This window comes from Trichoderma citrinoviride, assembly GCF_003025115.1.
Source record: "Trichoderma citrinoviride strain TUCIM 6016 unplaced genomic scaffold BBK36scaffold_1, whole genome shotgun sequence".
In the NCBI taxonomy this organism is placed as follows: Eukaryota; Fungi; Ascomycota; class Sordariomycetes; order Hypocreales; family Hypocreaceae; genus Trichoderma; species Trichoderma citrinoviride.
The window spans coordinates 1,802,337-1,819,561 of record NW_020194709.1 but is presented as its reverse complement, the minus strand read 5'-3'; the positions used below and the strand labels follow the sequence as shown (position 1 = coordinate 1,819,561).

At 53.9% G+C, this 17,225-nt stretch overlaps 5 protein-coding genes across 5 annotated transcripts; 2 read left to right on the top strand and 3 right to left on the bottom strand.

Moving 5' to 3' along the window:
• Nucleotides 1-1,539: 1,539 nt before the first annotated feature.
• BBK36DRAFT_1137274 (MFS general substrate transporter) lies at nt 1,540-3,565 on the top strand (the record flags this gene model as incomplete). Its single annotated transcript, XM_024893147.1, has 6 exons — nt 1,540-1,642; nt 1,707-2,016; nt 2,076-2,134; nt 2,212-2,251; nt 2,306-2,851; nt 2,911-3,565. The coding sequence occupies 6 exons, from the start codon at nt 1,540-1,542 to the stop codon at nt 3,563-3,565; spliced, it is 1,713 nt and encodes a 570-aa protein (XP_024753936.1).
• Nucleotides 3,566-6,115: 2,550 nt separating this feature from the next.
• BBK36DRAFT_1174910 (hypothetical protein) lies at nt 6,116-7,068 on the bottom strand (the record flags this gene model as incomplete). The annotated part of the gene is made up of 4 exons (XM_024895941.1): nt 6,862-7,068; nt 6,661-6,676; nt 6,332-6,424; nt 6,116-6,194 (listed from the first exon to the last, which is right to left on the bottom strand). Exons 1-4 carry the CDS (start codon nt 7,037-7,039, stop codon nt 6,116-6,118), a joined length of 366 nt encoding a protein of 121 aa, XP_024753935.1. The 5' UTR covers nt 7,040-7,068.
• Nucleotides 7,069-7,955: 887 nt separating this feature from the next.
• On the top strand, nt 7,956-11,524 carry BBK36DRAFT_63165 (N-terminal binuclear Zn cluster-containing protein; the record flags this gene model as incomplete). The annotated part of the gene is made up of 4 exons (XM_024898397.1): nt 7,956-8,497; nt 8,624-10,403; nt 10,472-11,261; nt 11,493-11,524. The coding sequence occupies 4 exons, from the start codon at nt 7,956-7,958 to the stop codon at nt 11,522-11,524; spliced, it is 3,144 nt and encodes a 1,047-aa protein (XP_024753934.1).
• A 644-nt stretch (nt 11,525-12,168) lies between these two features.
• Nucleotides 12,169-12,906, bottom strand: BBK36DRAFT_1109423 (hypothetical protein; the record flags this gene model as incomplete). The annotated part of the gene is made up of 1 exon (XM_024889475.1): nt 12,169-12,906. One exon carries the CDS (start codon nt 12,904-12,906, stop codon nt 12,169-12,171), a length of 738 nt encoding a protein of 245 aa, XP_024753933.1.
• Nucleotides 12,907-14,660: 1,754 nt separating this feature from the next.
• On the bottom strand, nt 14,661-17,060 carry BBK36DRAFT_1108808 (hypothetical protein; the record flags this gene model as incomplete). The annotated part of the gene is made up of 1 exon (XM_024889405.1): nt 14,661-17,060. The coding sequence occupies one exon, from the start codon at nt 17,058-17,060 to the stop codon at nt 14,661-14,663; it is 2,400 nt and encodes a 799-aa protein (XP_024753932.1).
• Between the last annotated feature and the right edge of the window lie 165 nt (nt 17,061-17,225).

Here is a 17,225-nt window from a genome sequence, read left to right as displayed (position 1 = left end):
GCAGTTGCGCGCACCGCTCTGCACTGCACTGCACCTGCCCAGATGCCTCGACGCTTCTTTCAGCGTCGTGTCCTGTCGCGAACCGCTCCTGCCAGGATACAACGAGTACCTATGTAAGGTAGGCAGTTTTCCTTTTATCTCAATTTTATTTGATTTTTCCCATTTTGGGGTGTTTTATCCCCCAATCTTACCTTGCCTTATGGTCTGTTAGCCTCGTCTGCTCACCACTTCATCGTTCATCATCACCCAACTGTCCCGCCGCCTTGAGCTGTCATCTCTGCTTCTTCTCTCTGTTTCTCTCCTCCTTCTTCTGCGGAGGATTTCTTCCACCCTGTCTTGAGAGAATCCTTTCGCGCTCTTCTCCCCCATTCTTGCATGCTGCTGCTTCCATTCTTGGGTACTTGGATCACGCAGGAAGCGCCTACCTACCTCTGGTACCGTTACTATATCATCGTCATCGTCGTCGCCATCATCCTGTGTGCTCCTCCTCTCTCCACCATTTGGCCCCTTGCCCGACGTCTCTTTCGGTTGGGTCCTAACCACATCCTGGCCCTGGCCAAAATAACTGTTGCCCTGTCGCACTAACAAGGTCCAGGGCAAGCTGGACGCCCCCCTCGCGCACCCCCTCGCTCCAGCTATGCTCACCCCTACCAGATCCCAGGAAGAGGGCAGGCTTGCCAGCTAAGTACCTGGCGTGTACCTGACGGGCCTCGCTCTTCTCCCACTTGCAGTGCTGACTCGGGAGCCAGCCTCAGGCTAGATGAATGCCCTGACCGGCCGGAACGCTAAGGGCGTGTGGCCCATGTCGTCTCGCAGGGCCTTTGAGGACACCCCGAAGCCCCACGGATGGATCCAATCGCCCTGGCGCTCGACTTCGCCGCATTAATTCCTGTGCCAGGTGAAGGAGATCAACTTTGTTTTGGCCCGTTGCTTCTGCCCTCATGTCACCGCCCAACTCTAAGCTTGTGCCACCATGCCCGTCATGATTTCAGCTTATACCCCAGATGGCTGTCGCCGTCTTGGTATCCTGGTACGTACTTCATAACTTCGTCTACCACTACATATATCATCACTCCTCCCGCTCTCACCAGACGGCTTCTCCTCTCCTCTCTCCCACGTCCTATCACAAGCCTGTCTCTTTAACACAGCCCTATCCTCTTCACGATTTGTTTGGGGTTGCTTCATTTGTCCTTGTCCTACACTGGAGGATACACATATAATATCTTACACATACCTGCTCAACCTTTCGCATCTACATCCTTCTGCCGTCGTTGTCGCCTACTGCCCCAGCCAAGAGACTGACCGGCGGCAACCACCTGCTTTTCCAAATTTCAGCAACAATCGGCTTATACTCCGCAACTCGAGACCTTGAAGTCTGCCATTGGCTGCCGGCTTGGGCTCTCTAGACCTGTGTGTCTAGATACGAGCTTCGTAAACCTTGTTGCTCGGCTGTTAGCTTTCCAGCAGCTGATCCCGTTTGTCCCGGCTTAAACCAACGCTCTCACCTTGCAACGCCTCCAAAGCTCGGGATCAGCCGATATGCGGAGGTCAACTTCCACCCCTCGCCCTCGGCGTCGCGGCTCTGCTGCCCAGCGCAAGGAGCCGCTGCCGCCATTCCCTGTCCAGCAGATGTTTGTGCTAGGTGAGCATCTATTGCTTTGAATTTGCTTTGGATGCACATGTTGGCTAATCTGATGGCGATATAGCATGCTGCCGACTGTGTGAACCCATTGCTTTCATGTCCATCTTCCCCTACATTTACTACATGATCGAGGACTTTAAAATTACCGAAGATCCGAACAAGATTTCCGTTTACGCCGGCATGGTTACTTCTGCATTCACTTTGGCCGAGTTTGCAACTGGTGTTATGTGGGGAAAGCTGAGTGACAAGATCGGACGAAAGCCTGTGCTTCTCAGCGGTCTCATCGGCACAGCCATCAGTGTTCTCATCTTTGGTTTCGCTCCTAGCTTGCCCGTCGCCCTCTTTGCCAGGGCAATGGGCGGCCTTCTCAATGGGTATGAGCCCTCCATTCTCGCCGTCATTCGGTAATTCTCGTCGCTAACTCGATAACAAGAAACATCGGTGTATTGCAGACAACCGTGGCTGAGCTCGTGACGGTCAAGGAACATCAACGTATGCCTCTGCCTCTCTCTTATCCCTCAGTGTGCCATTAGCGACGTCGGGCCCCTGCTAACGAGACTGCCCGATAGCTCGCGCGTATACTATTATGCCCATGGTTTGGTGTATTGGGTGAGTACCTTCAACGATAGTGTGCAGACGCTGTTTTCTAACCGTCCTCTCCAGCTCCATCATTGGACCCATGATTGGCGGTGCCCTCGCTCGACCATGCATCAGCTATCCCGACTACTTCCCCCGCGGCTCAATTTGGGACCAGTACCCCTATCTCCTTCCCAACCTTTTCAGCGCGGTGACTGTTCTCTTTGGTGTTGTTGTGGGCATCCTCTTCTTGGAGGAGACTCACCTTGGCAAGAGGGGCGAGAAGGATCGCGGTCGTGAGATTGGTGACCGAATCGCTGCGTTCTTCAACCGGGCCACGTATGGCCGAGCTGATAAGCCTGAGAAGCAAAGCCTTCTCGATGACTGCGAACAAGCTGGATACAACACCCTTTCCGACTCTTCCGATTCTGATGCGACGAAGCTTTCCCGCTCCGGAGAGCGACTGCCGGATTACCGAAGCCGGGAGACGTCACCTCGAACTACATCTCGGGGCAGCACGGAGCACCAAGCTGTGTCCACCATCGAGTCCTCTGAGGCGCAGCCCGATCAACCCACTGTGATCTTCACCAAGCCGGTCTTGATGAACATCATCTCTTACGGCATCCTCGCATTGTAAGTTGTTTTCCTGGTGACAGTGCTCATGGCAGGTCGATGTACTAACCAGTCTCTAGCCACACCATTACTTATGATCAGCTGTTCCCAGTATTCTTGAGCACCGCCCCTCCCAAGGAGCCCGTTCTCGAGCTTCCTTTCAAGTTTGTCAACGGATTCGGTCTCGAGACAAAGGCCATTGGCGTCATCATCTCCATTCAAGGCTTCTACTCTTTGCTGTCCAACTACCTGATTGTGACACCCATGACCCGTCGACTGGGACCTCTGCGTCTGTTTCGCCTGATTGCCTTCTCCTACTTCGCCCTCTACTTCGTCACGCCCTACGTGGTGCTCCTCCCAGAGAGCCTAAGGATGCCGGCCATCTACCTGTTGGTTATCTGGAAGTGTACCTTTTCGACAATGGCGTATCCCAGCAACGCAATTTTGTTGGCCAACTCGGCCCCGAGCAAGCAAGTCCTCGGTACGATCAATGGCGTTGCAGCCTCCACGGCCAGCTTGTGCAGAGCTCTGGGACCTACTCTTTCTGGATTCCTGTATGCCATGGGCTTGCAATCTGGCTATTCGGGTCTCGCTTGGTGGTTTAGCGGACTGATCACCATCGTGGGTGCCTATCTCAGCACCCAGATCACTGAAGGAACCCAGCCCCCAGTTTCGGGAGAGATGATCGAGACTGATGAATCTCTTAACGATTATGATGACGATGAAAGCGTTTAAGCTCGACATTGCCGCCATTGCACTGGTTTCTCGGCACCAGTCTCAATAGCAGGACGGCTTACTACTTCGAGGCGACGACTACATTTTTCAGCTTTCCTTTTTATTTTTTATTTCTATTTTCCTATTCTTTTTACACTGGCGCAACTCGCATCTTCGGAGCGATGACTTTGAGCAAGCTTTGTTTAAGCGACGAAGCGGATGATTTTGGTCAGGCACGACACCTTGAGAGATAGCATTTCTCCCCATTTCATCGTTCGCTTTGGTCTCTGTTCACAAATTTATTTCGAGATTTGATATTTGCAAGTTTGGGCCGACACATTTGGACATTTAGAAGGATATCGGAGCTCTGGGATAAACAAGGAATGGAGCTAAATTTGGATATTCTGGACTTTTTTCATTTTTTCATTTTTCTTTTCTTTGGATTTACTTTTCGGTTTCCCCTCCATCTTCACTCCTCGCACCCCCCTCTTCTTGTTTTATTTATTTTCTTTTCTCTTGGATGGGAGTCAAGGCAGAACTCACGGCTCTGCAATGCGAGGTGGCATTGGTCTGAGACTCATGGATCGGGAGACTCGGACCCAGGCTGGTGTGGGAAAGGGAGACTCGGACACTGGATGGGACTTATGGGTTATCATTAGTATACGGCACAGGGACATAACAGGGCACCGGGACTGGACAATGGGCGCTGAATATCAGGAAGCGGGATACTGGACACGGGGTACAAGACATGGATTGCAGGCTCTGGGATTTGAATTAGGCACTTGAAGGCCGGTTGACTTTCATGATTGGTTGGAGATGGCTTGGACCGGGATAAGACACGACAGAGCAGGGCAATATGGAACCCATGGATGTCATTGATGAAGTATTTTTTTTTCTCCTCCCTACGATGTGGTGGGTTTGAGACCTCGCTGGAGGTATGGATACCTACCTAGTACTACTACTCGCATAGGCATAGCTGGTTTAGGTATGCATTGGATTTAGCCATTGAGTGGCTGACGATACAAAATCTTTGCGGTGGCAATATACACGTAGCTTAAGTTGCTGTGCGCTCTTGCGGTGAAGGTGAGCTTTTCGGTATCTGGCAAGCTTGCCCGCCAGTGTCATGCCAAGCTCGAGGGGAGTGCAAGTAGAAGTGGGGGAGAAGAAGAAGAAGAAGAGAAGAAGAAGAAAGACAAGCGAAAGGGCCCATGTATCCTGCAGTAGTAGTTTGGACGAGAAAAAAGAAGCCTGATCCTTGTGCTTGACAAGGAGTGAGACGCAAGATGGCGATTTCAGCAAGGGGATGGGAGAAGCAAGGACACGACACACTGACGAAGAGAGGAGGGACTGGATGAGTTGCTGGGGCCAATCGGAATGGCTGTAACGCCAAAGGCAGCGGATTGGGCTGCTATTCGTCTAAGCGGCAAGGAGAGGTGCTATACTGTAGAGGTGCATATGGCGTGTGTAACATGGAGCTGTTGGCATTTGTGTGCTTGCGCGCGCTAATGTGGGATGGGGGATAGCAAGGGCATGGTATGTATGGGCGTGGTGCGAAGCGGTATCCGCGGATCGATGGGCCTCTGTACGGAGTTTTGAGGATAGTTTTGGATAGCATGCGTTGTTAGTGTAGGGGGGAAGGACGTTGAAGCTAAGGTAGGGCGGTTTATGTGATGCTGCTAGTATGGGTTTTATGTAGCAGCATGTGGTCGGGTGTTTGTTGGCGGTGGGCTGGTGGTTGTCCTTGGACCGGTGAGCTGCGATCTGTGGTTACAAAGCATGGGGAATCTATTGGATACACGGGGTGACGTATTACTTGAGTGGTGTTTGCGAATTGTGAGAGTTGCGATTTACAGCCGTATATGAAGGGACGGAAGGGAAGGCATATTGTATACATGTAGTCTGCGGAGTCTTGAAAAGAGGCATGAAGGCGGTGAGACCAAAGAGAATAGAGACACAGAGAACAAAGAGACAGCGAAAGAGAGACAGGGAGGGCGGGGCAGAGAGTTATCTCAGTATGTATACCGAGCCATGTGTGTGGTGTGTTGCCATCTCATTACCCCGGATTTGCTGCGTGGTGATGATTGGGTGGGCTTAGGCATGCAGATGGGTTTGGGTAGCCAGGTACCTGAGAGGTATCATCACCACGGAGTGGCAGCAGTATGGATCATTTTGGTAATGTCTGATCAAGCCGTGGATGTGCATTGGAGTCTGCTGCGTTCATTCGCATGAGAATAGACGACAGAAAGTCATGGAAATGATACTGACGGAGGTGACCGGATCTTTCCTGTATAGGTGGTTGGTACGTTGGTTCGATGTTGGTTGTCATTCGCTGATGAGGACGGGACAAGAAGCATGATGGCATCAGACATATTGCAGAGTTGCCTCCAAGAGTTCTGAATATGATATACAGGAAAAACTCTCGTACTTGCACAACTATTGTTACCCCGGACTGACGAAAGCCATCTCCGTAGAGAAACGATAGGCACGATAAGATGATCGTGAATCGCTACAGTTACATAAGTACTAGTTCTATTACCAAATGCGGGGATTGAAGCGCCAAGCGGTTGGTTATTAGCTGGAGTATCCGTGGACTTTCCCATAGTATTTCCTCTCGTCGCTCCTGCGCCTTGCGCCTCTTATCAACTTCCAGCTATTACCTTATACAGGCAGATTAGCATCCCGCTCTTTACACCAAGATAGCAAGGCGCGATGCGCTAAGCTGTGTCAAGTGTCGGTAGCACATGGGCAAGATGGGGTCGCCCGCGTTAGCAGATACCAGCCACCCACGCGCCGGGCGCCGCCATTTGCAGGTACCGCCCGATCCCGGGCCCCGGCGTCAGCCCGAGCAGCGAGGTCGTGCTGCTAAGATAGTGATTAGTGCTGTAAAGATAGTGCTGTAGTATGGAGTAGTCAGAAGCCGAGCCTCGCTGCTCGTGGGGTTCACCTGCACTTTTATCGCGGCTGCCCACCATCCAATTGCTCCGATTTGGTCCTTCCATGTTCCCTCTTTCCCCAAACAACCACCGGCCATGAACTTCAACTGAACAACTCCAGCTCTGACGATCAAGCCGCATATACGCTTGGGCATCTTCGATTCGATTCGACTCGGCGCATACCGCATATCCCGCATTGCTGCAACATTGTGGCAGCATTGCGTCTACCTACGCTTCTCTCCATCGTCTTGCGCGGTGCTACTGCTGCATCCCTACCTTATACCTGGCATCTGCATCATCTCGTCAAACGACAACCTCCGTCTGGCTTCTTGCTGCCTACCGACCTGGTGCCTTGGGTACTGGAACTGCCTTCTTCCTACTCACTGACTCGCATTGCGTCTTCGCGCAGCTTCGCCTGGTTGACTGCATATAAATCGCAGCCGGGGAAGCATTCCGACCCGTCTCTTGTGCATCGGCGCATCTGGTGCCTCTGTTCCGCACCTGTTATATCGCACGCTCGAAGCCTTCGTCTATGCGCTGCGGCCAGACTCGCCTTGTACATGGTTGATACCACGCTTGCGACCGCCTTCTACACTGTCTCTGCCGACGTGCCGTCGTTCTTGTACCTGGCGAGCTTCTGAAACGTCGACGACTCGTGCTTCTACGTCTTGACGCTCACTCCCCCCGATTGCCGCTGGTTCCTGGCCGATACTCGGCCTCGGTGATTCTGGACGATGGGATAGCGGAATCAAGGAAGTCGAGCACATATTGGCCACTTGTCAAGTATATATACTTACCCTCACAAATACATACACAAACACGGAAAGAGAGACTAGGGGAAACGAAACGGACGGACTTGAGGAGGAGAGACAAAGGGAGATTAAAAGAAGCATTACCCATAGACGGATCCCGTGGACAGCGCTTCCTTCGCAACGGAAAGCCACAGGGAAGCAAGGTGAGTTGGGCCGAACGGAAACGAATCGAGTCGCTGTGCTTTGCATGCATGGTGTCCCACCACTCCCCCGCTGGCTTAACTGCGATCTGACCTTGTAGGTGGCTGTCCGATCTGTTAATCTAGACCGAGAACCGATCCCCTTGTCCTTGTCAGAGTCACCGCCCGCCTGAGTCTGCGTGGCGTCTGCGTGCGTCTGCGTCAGAGCCAGAGAGAAGCGAGGGCGTGACAACGACAGTGCAGTAGAGACGGAGAGAAAAGAGACAAGGGATCAGAGGGGACGGGCGACTAAAAGACCGGAGACGACAGGGAACTGTGGGTGCACGGCATCTGTATCTGTATCTCTGCATGCAGGCTGCCGTGGCCTTCTCTCTTTTCCCAGACGCTCCTCGGACTCTGCTCTTCTCCTCCCCCGAGGATCTAACGCAGACACCCCTCCCGACCCCGACCTCGCAAAGCTCCCTCGTTGGGGGACCGGCCAGCCTAGCACAAAAAATCCCAACCTTGCCTTATCCCTCCTGAAACCATGCCCACGCATGGTCCGCCGTCCCCGATCCTCCAGAAAAGCGTCAAGCGTCAGCGGCAGGACTCGTACGACGGCACGTCATCGCGCAACGACTTCTCGAGCCCTGAGCGGCAGGCTGGCGATGCGAATCTAGGAGGAGGGGTCATCGCAGGCAACGGCAGCAGCAGCGGCCGCAGCGAGGCCGGTGCCTCGGCTGCGTATCCTGGCATCCCTGTCGCCTCTGACAATGGCAATGGCAATGGCACCGGTCCTGGTCTTGGTTCCGGTCCCGGTGCCAGCGCAAGCGACGTTGCGACTGCAGGTGCTGCCTCAAACACCACCAGCACCACCACCACGACCGCCAACGCCGCTGACTCCGACGGCACTACGCCGACTGGCAAGCCTGGGCAGAGCAGCAACTTCCGCAATGTCAGCGCGTGCAACCGCTGCCGTCTGCGTAAGAACAGATGCGATCAGAAACTCCCCAGCTGCGCGAGCTGCAACAAGGTCGGCGTGTCTTGCGTTGGCTATGACCCCATAACGAAGAAGGAGATTCCTAGGAGGTAAGCAAATGCAGCTGCGCACAAGACGAATCTATTTCTCTGCTCTGGAAACACATCTGCCCATCTCTGCTTTTCATTTGTTCCCCCCCCATCGAAGTTATGACGTCGCTAATTGCCCGCTCTTAGCTATGTCTTCTATCTCGAAACTCGTGTGGAGGTGCTGGAGAAGCTCCTTGCGTCCAACAATATCCCCTTCCCACCGGCTGAGGACCTAGATGTTTGCTCTCGTCCTGGAGCTGATGGTAGCTTTCCGGCCGTACGCGATAGGGGCTACTCAATTCAATCCGACGCTGCGGACTCTCGCCTATCACGACCTCACAGCCATCATAGCCAGGCGCTAGACAAGAAGCAAGGCGACCAGAGCCCGGCCATGCTCAACATTGTCAGCCCGGCCAAGCCGCGATCGCTCGCCTCTGCATCTGGGGTCTCCTTCGCTCGTGTCGTGTTCGCCGCGGTGCAGTATTCGGTATCAGACCAAAACGGTGGGCCAGACAAACCCGTGGCCTCCAACCACTCGAACCCAACAGGAGCTGGGACGTCGATGCGCGACTCCTTCTTTGGTTTACATACACGACCAACTATTCAGCCGGCCACATTTCCCAGCAGGGACGTGGCCATGCGCTTGGTCACGCTGTACTTTGAGCATGCAAACCCGCAGATTCCTATCTTGCACCGCGGCGAGTTCATGCGCATGTTTGAGAAGGCGTATGCAAACGAGGGCCGGGGCCTCAGTGCGAGAGAGTTGTATATGCTGAACATGGTCTTTGCAATTGGCTGCGGCGTCATCGTGGGTGAGCCCGTCAAGGCAGAGGCTTCCGGGGGCTCAAGGTTGGCGTTTCAACAGAGCCGAGGCCAGTGTCGGCCGGAAGAATACCACGCAAGTGCAATCGTCCACCTCGAGGAATGCCTCAGCAGCAGCGGAGGTGGGCTCGAGGTACTTCAGGCCGTGCTTCTGCTTGCCAACTTTGCGCTCCTGCGGCCCGTTCCGCCGGGCCTCTGGTACATCACCGGCGTTGCGGTGCGTCTTGCGGTTGACCTTGGTCTCCATCACGAGGATGCAGCTGATATAGATGATGCTGAACCGCAACAATCAAATGGCAGCAGCGCAGACCGAGGAAGGCGTCTCTGGATCCGCGACATGAGGCGCAGATTGTGGTGGTGCACCTATGCATTTGACAGGCTGGTGAGTACATGCGTCGGTCGGCCGTTTGGTATCAGCGACCAAGTCATCACGACCGAATTCCCCTCGGTCCTCGACGATGCCTATATCACTCCGAATGGCTTTATAGAACCGCCCGACGGTCAGGATCAGCCAAGCTACAAGCGTGTTGCCCACCACTACTTTAAACTACGCATACTGCAGTCGGAGATACTCCAGGTCCTGCAGTATAACCAAGCGCAGATCGCCAGGACAACAGGGTCTCATGCTAGGTCGTTTGTTCTAGAGAGATCCAGACAGCTGCCATCCCCTTATCTTGTTCATTTCGACTCCTACAGGTCATGGCGGATAGATATCGATCGGAGACTTCGTGAATGGAAAGACAGTGCGCCCACAAAGCAAGAGACTGGCGTTGCTTTTTCGACCGAGTTCCTCGACCTAAACTACTGGCAGGCTATCGTTTTGCTGTACAAGCAGAGCCTGAGCATCCCCGCAATGTTCGAGGGAGAGTACAACCCGTCCAACGAGGTCAACAGTCCCACGGCATTCACCGCTGAGCTGCGCGAAGATGAGGAGCGCATATACCTCAAGGTCGCGGAGGCGGGACAGAAGATTCTCCGCATATATAGACAGCTGCATCTGAGCAGCCTCGTAAGCTATACTTATTTGTCCACTCACCACTTGTTCATGGCTGGCATATCGTATCTTTACGCCATCTGGCACTCACCTGCCGTGAGAAGCCGCCTGGTAAGTGGTTTTGCGAGACTCCTTTTGAGATTGAGAACGTTTGTCGCTAACGAATCGACGTGCAACAGACAATGGATGAAGTCGACTTTACAGTACTGGCAGCAAAGTCAGTATTCACCGACATGATTGACAAGTGCCCCCCGGCAGAGACATGCCGCGACGCTTTCGATCGAACAGCCAAGGCCACCATACAGATGGCCACATCAAAAGGAGGCTTCGGCTCACCTGTACAACAACAAACTCGCAGACAACCTACCAGAAGGGAGACAACCAACTGGGCGCCTACTCCCGTGGACATGGCTCCCAAAAAGCCAGCACCTCGACATCCCCACCACCACCACCAATCTGAACAGCAGCAGCAGTTCCAGTTTGACTTGGCCATGGGCGATAGCCTGTCATCGCCCAGCCTCTCGACAGCAGGAGATAGAGCCACTCCGCCGGTTACGATGGCTCATTCTCACCCTCACAGCCACGGCCAACCAAGCCCCATGCGGCGGACGGGCAGCTATGACGACGGCAGCTCCGCTGTGGACCAGTCAATGATTACATCACCGTCTATTCCGCGAAGCCAGACCACACCCGGCAGCACCAGCGGCGGGAACCCGTTCTTGGGTCAGCGGAACCAGCAGTTTGGCATCCAGGGGCACATGGAGTACCCGGATGCGCAGACGATGGAGCTCTTGCAGACGTTTGGGACCGGATCCCACACTGGCTTCGGAGGCATGGACTCCAGCCAGATGGACTTTGGCCTTGGCATGAACTGGGAGAGCATGCACAATGATTATGCGGAAGCACAGCCTATGAACCCATTCGATACATTTTTCTTTGGCGGGCCTCAGGGAGGAAACGCCGGATTTGGTGCGTCTCACGGCTCGGGCGGGCACTCGGGAAGCAATGACTTCGGAGAAGAATAAAGATCTGATGACCGTGGTGAGGAAGAGGAGGACTGACGATAGTGGGATGTGATATGGGAGGCTTGCGAGAAAGCGCTGTAAGCTTTTCGTGTTCTTTTTCTTCTTTTGTCACGCGTGCACACATACCCATTGCCTCTTGTTATTTCTCCTGATTTGACTGCTCCTCTTCCGTCAGTTATTGCATACATGGAGGCTTTTTGGCTTTGATGATACAACGGGTGGCAGCTTAATCGGTCGCATAGAGGCAGCTGCATTGAAAAACAGCTTCTTGGATTATCAGACTTGGGAATGAGTGAATGCCTGCGTTAGGTATTGGGCATTTGGTATGTAGACACGGCTCTATATAGGTGCTAGGTATATGTACATCTCGTACAAACTACAAACAGGTATAACATTCTCCATACCTACATGCGTGCTCTGGAGCGTGCAAGCATGCCGTATGTTTGTTAACAAAAACGTCAAGTTGTGCTATCCATTATTCGTTCATTCTTCGTCGCCAGTGCGCCAACAATATAAGCATGAAGTGTCCAAAGAGAAAAAGGAAGAGCAAAAAGAGATTCCAGCTAAGATGAAAACGCCCAATATGACATCATTATACATTGCTCGTTTTGCCCGCTTGCTCCTTTCATCCAACGTTCCGTTGCGCAAATTTCATAACTGAGCCTTGTTCTTGGTTATCCAAATCATCATACGTTCAGGCCTTGCAACGAGAACATGGGGCCTTGCAATTGAAACCAGCGACAGAAGCAAGGGTCCGCGGCTCAAGAAGTGATTGGTAAAATGTGAGAAAAAGCAAACGGCGAAAAGGAAGCAAAGGGCAAGAGATCAACAGGCAATTTGATCCCAGTAGCTCAGCGACGGTATCTCCTGTCGTCGTACTCGCTGTAACTGGATCGCCGGCTGCTCGATCTCCTGCCCCGGCCCTCTCCACTCCTGTGGCCGGCTCTCCGGCTGTGCCGCCTCGAAGACGGCGTGGTCTCCTCAATGACGACTACCTCGTTCTCCTCATCGTAGTCCGAGGGCAGAGGGTCCCCCCTGGGCGCCGGGCCGGGCCCTCCAGAGGACGAGGAAATTGTCGTCAGCGGCGACGGCGCCCTCGTCTTCCGCATGGGATCGACTACGACGGGCGATTTCCCCCTCCTCTCACTCCTGCGCTTGGACGTTCTCGTGCTACGTTCCCGGCGCATCGAAAGCACCCTGGCGCCGCGCGCCGTAGGCACCTTCTTGGGCTTCTCGCTCTTGCGGAGGGAGCTCAGCATGCTGCGCGAGACGTACGACTTGGACTCGGTTACGTCTGTCGTGCGGACGAGTGACGAGACGGGGCCGAAGCCCAGGATGGTGTAGATGACGAGCAGCAGCAAGATGAAGCCGATGACCGAGGCAATGACGATGCCGACGATGGCGCCCGGTTTCAGAGAATCGTGGAGGGAGCCGTACGTCTCGGGGACGACAACGAATGTGGTCGTCGCGGAGTCTCGCTGTCGAACTACGAGAGAGGGAGCATCGCTGTGTATTGTTTTCGTCGAGAGCTGAGGAATTTTGGCAAGCTCGTCTATCAGCTCTCGCGGAAGAAGCGGTAGAACCGGCATTTTTGTGGTTTGTCCTCTGTGTGTATCTGTTTCCTTCTGGTTCCCCTGGATGGAGACACCGATGCGTGAAGTAGCAGCTGATTGGACGAGATTATAAAACGCCTCCCCAGCTGGTAGCAAGGAAAAGAGCAGCAAAGGGGAGAGAAGGAAAAGAAGCCGAGCTCGAAGCAGCAGACGAGATGGTAAGGTGGTTCTGCTTTCTGTTGCTGTTCGACAGACCGACTCCTAGGGTCCAAACACGGGAAGTAGAGCCAATTCGGATACGGTGTAGATGCCGGAGACGGGACAGACGAATAGCCAGCGAGAACAAAAGAAGGCAATGCAATGCACGAGGGCCCTCAGTAGGATGACGACGGCGTGGGCATCAACTGCATCGTGTCGCGTCCAGGGGGGGGGGGCTGAAATCCTTTTTCGTTTGGTTGCCCCAAGAGGCTGCCTCTGGGCTGAACGGAGGTGGAAGTGGGTGAGAAAGGTAATACGAAGTAAGAGAGGAGAAGGAAAGACAGCTGTCCCACCTGCCTCTGCCTCTTGTCTTCTTTTACTTTCTCAGCCGTGTCGTGGTGACTTGTTTGGTTTGTTGGTTCGTAATAAGAATTGGCCGGGCATATGTGATAAGCCACGCATTGGCCCAGGTTCAGGCACAATGTGGGCTGGATGGGCGGCAACGAACCGAGCCTAGGAAAAAAATCACTTTTGGTGAGAAGAGGGAATAAAGTCCCCAGCCACCGGCCATGTTCGTACCTTATGGCGTTCCCAGCCACATCTTTTTTGGTGGAACCTTGACTACTCGTACGGAGCTGTGAATGGAGACGAGCTTCGAAACTTTGAATGACTTGGATTGGGGATCGTTGTTATTATGAAGGGATATAGAGAAAAATGATGGATAGTAGATGATAAAAAGAAGTCAATAGAGAGAGGAGTTGACAGGAGAAGTGTTGAGGAGCTGCTCCTTCCCGTAGTCAGAGTTGATGACGAAGCGGAATGAACTTGGGAAGTTGCATGTGTGTGCATCAGTACGGATAGCGCTTGCCGATTCCATGTCGCCCCGCCCAGCATCGGAATAGCATCGTTTCTCGTCGTCTCATCACAATTGATACCTCTAGCGAATAGATAGAGTTGCCAAAAATCAAGTCAAAAGCTTTGAAGATCTTGAACCTAACCTTCAAGCACGGGCAAAATCTCGACATAACTCTTCCATTGGCGTTTCAACAAGTAACGATGGAAACTCACAGTAGAATCACTCATTTATCAACTCACTATGCCCGTAGATGAAATAGTTTGAAGTAGATTTTATTCTTTGCTTCTAAAGCCCGGCCCGATCCCACCTTCAAATGATACCCAGAAGGAACTACTATTCCAATAACTTTTGTCCATATATGCTTCAGCTGGCTTCCAAAATTCAGACTCAACAGAGCGCTTTTCCATCATCAACCGGGTATGTATGCAGTTTCGTTATGCATCAAATAAGCCAGGCGTTATTGCGCCCTTTTTCTTCCACGCCAGCGCCCGACTGAACCGAAAAGCCAAAGGGAAAAGAAGTGCACGAAATTGACACCATGAAATAACATAAGATGTCTGTGAGACTTGGTAAATCTCTACGATTCGCAATGCAACGCCAATCGCCGGTGTAAATGAGCATTGCCGAGCATTGCAGCAGGTACATCTGCTCGAACGGTCTCGGCGGAGATACCTACCTATTCAAAGAAGGATAAATGAGGAAATGACAAACAATCATGATGGTACAACTGCCACCTTCATACCCGAGCAGTTGGCTTCTGTGGGATAGGTGGCAGGGCACATGTAGGTGGTGGTGCCGGAGGAGGCATCGCCATCATTGGTATGCTCTTCTTGCGAACCATGGTATGGCCATGGTTACTGGCAGAAGACGAGGGCCGCGTAGGGGTGGGCGGCAGTGGCCCGGTTGGCGGCGGCGAAAGCTGTGGAAGCGTCTCTGCAATGGTATCGATTGGCCTTAGTTCCCCAATAGTCGACCATTCGGAATAGGCAGACGCGATGCTGGCTCGTTTGGGCTTGTTACTCCACGAGAACCCCAAGGAAAAGCTTCGCATGGTTTCGCCGTCAATCTCTCTCGAGTTTCGATGCCTCTTAATTTTCTCCGCCCAAGAAGCTGCGAGGGGAGCTGGCATAGTAGCGTACGACCGCTCAGACGTTGGTGACGCCAACGGACTATCATCTTCAAACACAGATTGACTTGGCACGTCTTGCTGCCTTTGGAAGCTGGCAAAGCTGGGGAGACGTTGAGGGTGGTATTCCTGTGTTCTATCGGTTTGAAGCTTAGGAAGAGTGCCGGGGCCTGGGCTGGCAACTCGAGTTTCCCTCTTGGGCATCAGGCTCAGACGCCGTGCGCCCGTTGGCAGCTTTCCGAACATCTGAGGAACATTTGGTACAGACATGAGTCGCCCACGAGGAAGCTTGGGCACGTCGGGGGCTTGTGTCGACGATGCTTGCGATCGAAGCTCGCCAATATGACTTGTCACTGGCCTTTCCGGCATCATGTTGTCCTTCGGGGATGGCTGGTCTTCCACTGTGGACAGGGGCCTTCCTGTGCGAATGTTGGCAAGCCTGCGCAGCGAGGTGCGAGGAGCTACAGTGACCGGTGACTGAGGACGTCCCCCCGAATCCTGGGCAGAGGCAGCCTTGCCGTATAAGAATCGATGGCCCGTCTGTTGCAGCGGAGGGAGGATGAAGCGGCGCGGGCCACGGGGCTCAGAGGGAGACGGTGTCGCAGTGTTGACCCAGGGCTGGGAGGCGACCTGGCCAGGTTCCCCCGTGCCGTCACCCACCTCTTCCACGAACGGCCCCATAGCCTGCAGAGAAACACGGCGACTCATGATGACGCCCGCGTTGGGTCTAGGTTGGGCGGTCTCCGGGATGGTGGGGATGTCGAGCGTCAGAGGAAATCTTTCGCGTATGGGGGAATCAGCAGGTGAAGATGTGGTCGATGTAAGAATTGTTCGCTGGCCAGACGACAAGAGCGACAGCCTATGAGCGCTGTCGCGGAGGTTGTCTAGCTGACGACCGTCGTGAGAGGCGACACTGTTTGTTGTTGACTTGTCGTCGCCGGTCAGGTCTTGGCCTATGGAGTCGAAGTCGATGACGGGTATCGAGTAATCACAAGCTCTCCGCCCGTGTTCTTGTTGAAGCATGGGTGTAGGGCTTGTGAGGGCGCCCCGTCCCGATCGGATGGCGTCTCTGTCGATGATCGACCCCTTGCTCTTCTTTTCGCGAAGATAGAGGGAAGCCATGTCCTCCTTGGATCCGGACTCCTTGATCTCGAAGTCCTTGACCTCCGTCTCTTGGGGCAGTCCAACCTCGGAGAGTTTCCTTCTGCCGCCGAGCTGCTCAATCATGGCTCGTAGACTGGTCATCCAGTCGTCCATATCCTCGGCGCTTTCAAAGACCATGACCATGTGTTGCGTGTAGCGCTTCTCGGGGGATCGGAAGGACAGCTTCGACAACAGAGATCGAGAGTCGGTTGTAGAGGCCCCGTCGTCCTCTGCGGTCGCAGAAACCTGCAGTACCCAATGGCGGCCGGGGATCATGTCGGTTGCAAAGGCGGCCGACGTCTTGCCGAGCCGTAGCACCTTTTCGGGCATGCGGTCAATGACTCCATCGCCACTGTACTGAAGCAGATAGCCAGCAGTCACAAGAATGTAAATCTTAGTCGTCCATGGGAGGTTGGTGGTTGACAGAGAATCTCCGCGATTTCTTCTCCTAAACAGGTCACCAGAACTAGTGCCGGCGCCACTGCCGCCGCCGCTGACATTGGCTTCTATCTGTGAAAGAGGTGCTATCATGTCGGCAACGCTCGTCTTCTCGCTCAACTTCATGAGAGCCTCCGTTGGGAGGGCAACGGCAGCAAGTGTCTGTTGTTTGAGTGCCTGTTGATAGGCTCGAAACAGAGACGGCAAAAACCAGGTAGCGAGAGTCGGGCGAGGTTGCTTAGCAATGGACATGCCCGGTGTGCGCTTCCCGGAGGCAACAGCGGCGCCGGCGCCGGCGACATTGGCAGGACTGCGAGATCGTGTGTCTTGGCCGTCTTCTGGCTTCTCGATGGGGGAGTCCCACGGGTAGTCCGTCGTGGGGAGGGCGAGCTCAGACTTGACTTGCTGCCCGTAAGGCCAGTAGTTCATCTCTGCAAGAGACGCTCGAAAGCCTCCAGATCGAGGAGAAGCCTTGGGTGAGGCTGAGTTGAGGGAGCTGAATGAACTGGGAGAACGCAGGGCTTCCTCGACCTTTGGCCCTTTACTGGATCGTGTAAACAGAGTTCGTAGGCCAAGCCGGGATTCTCGACGACC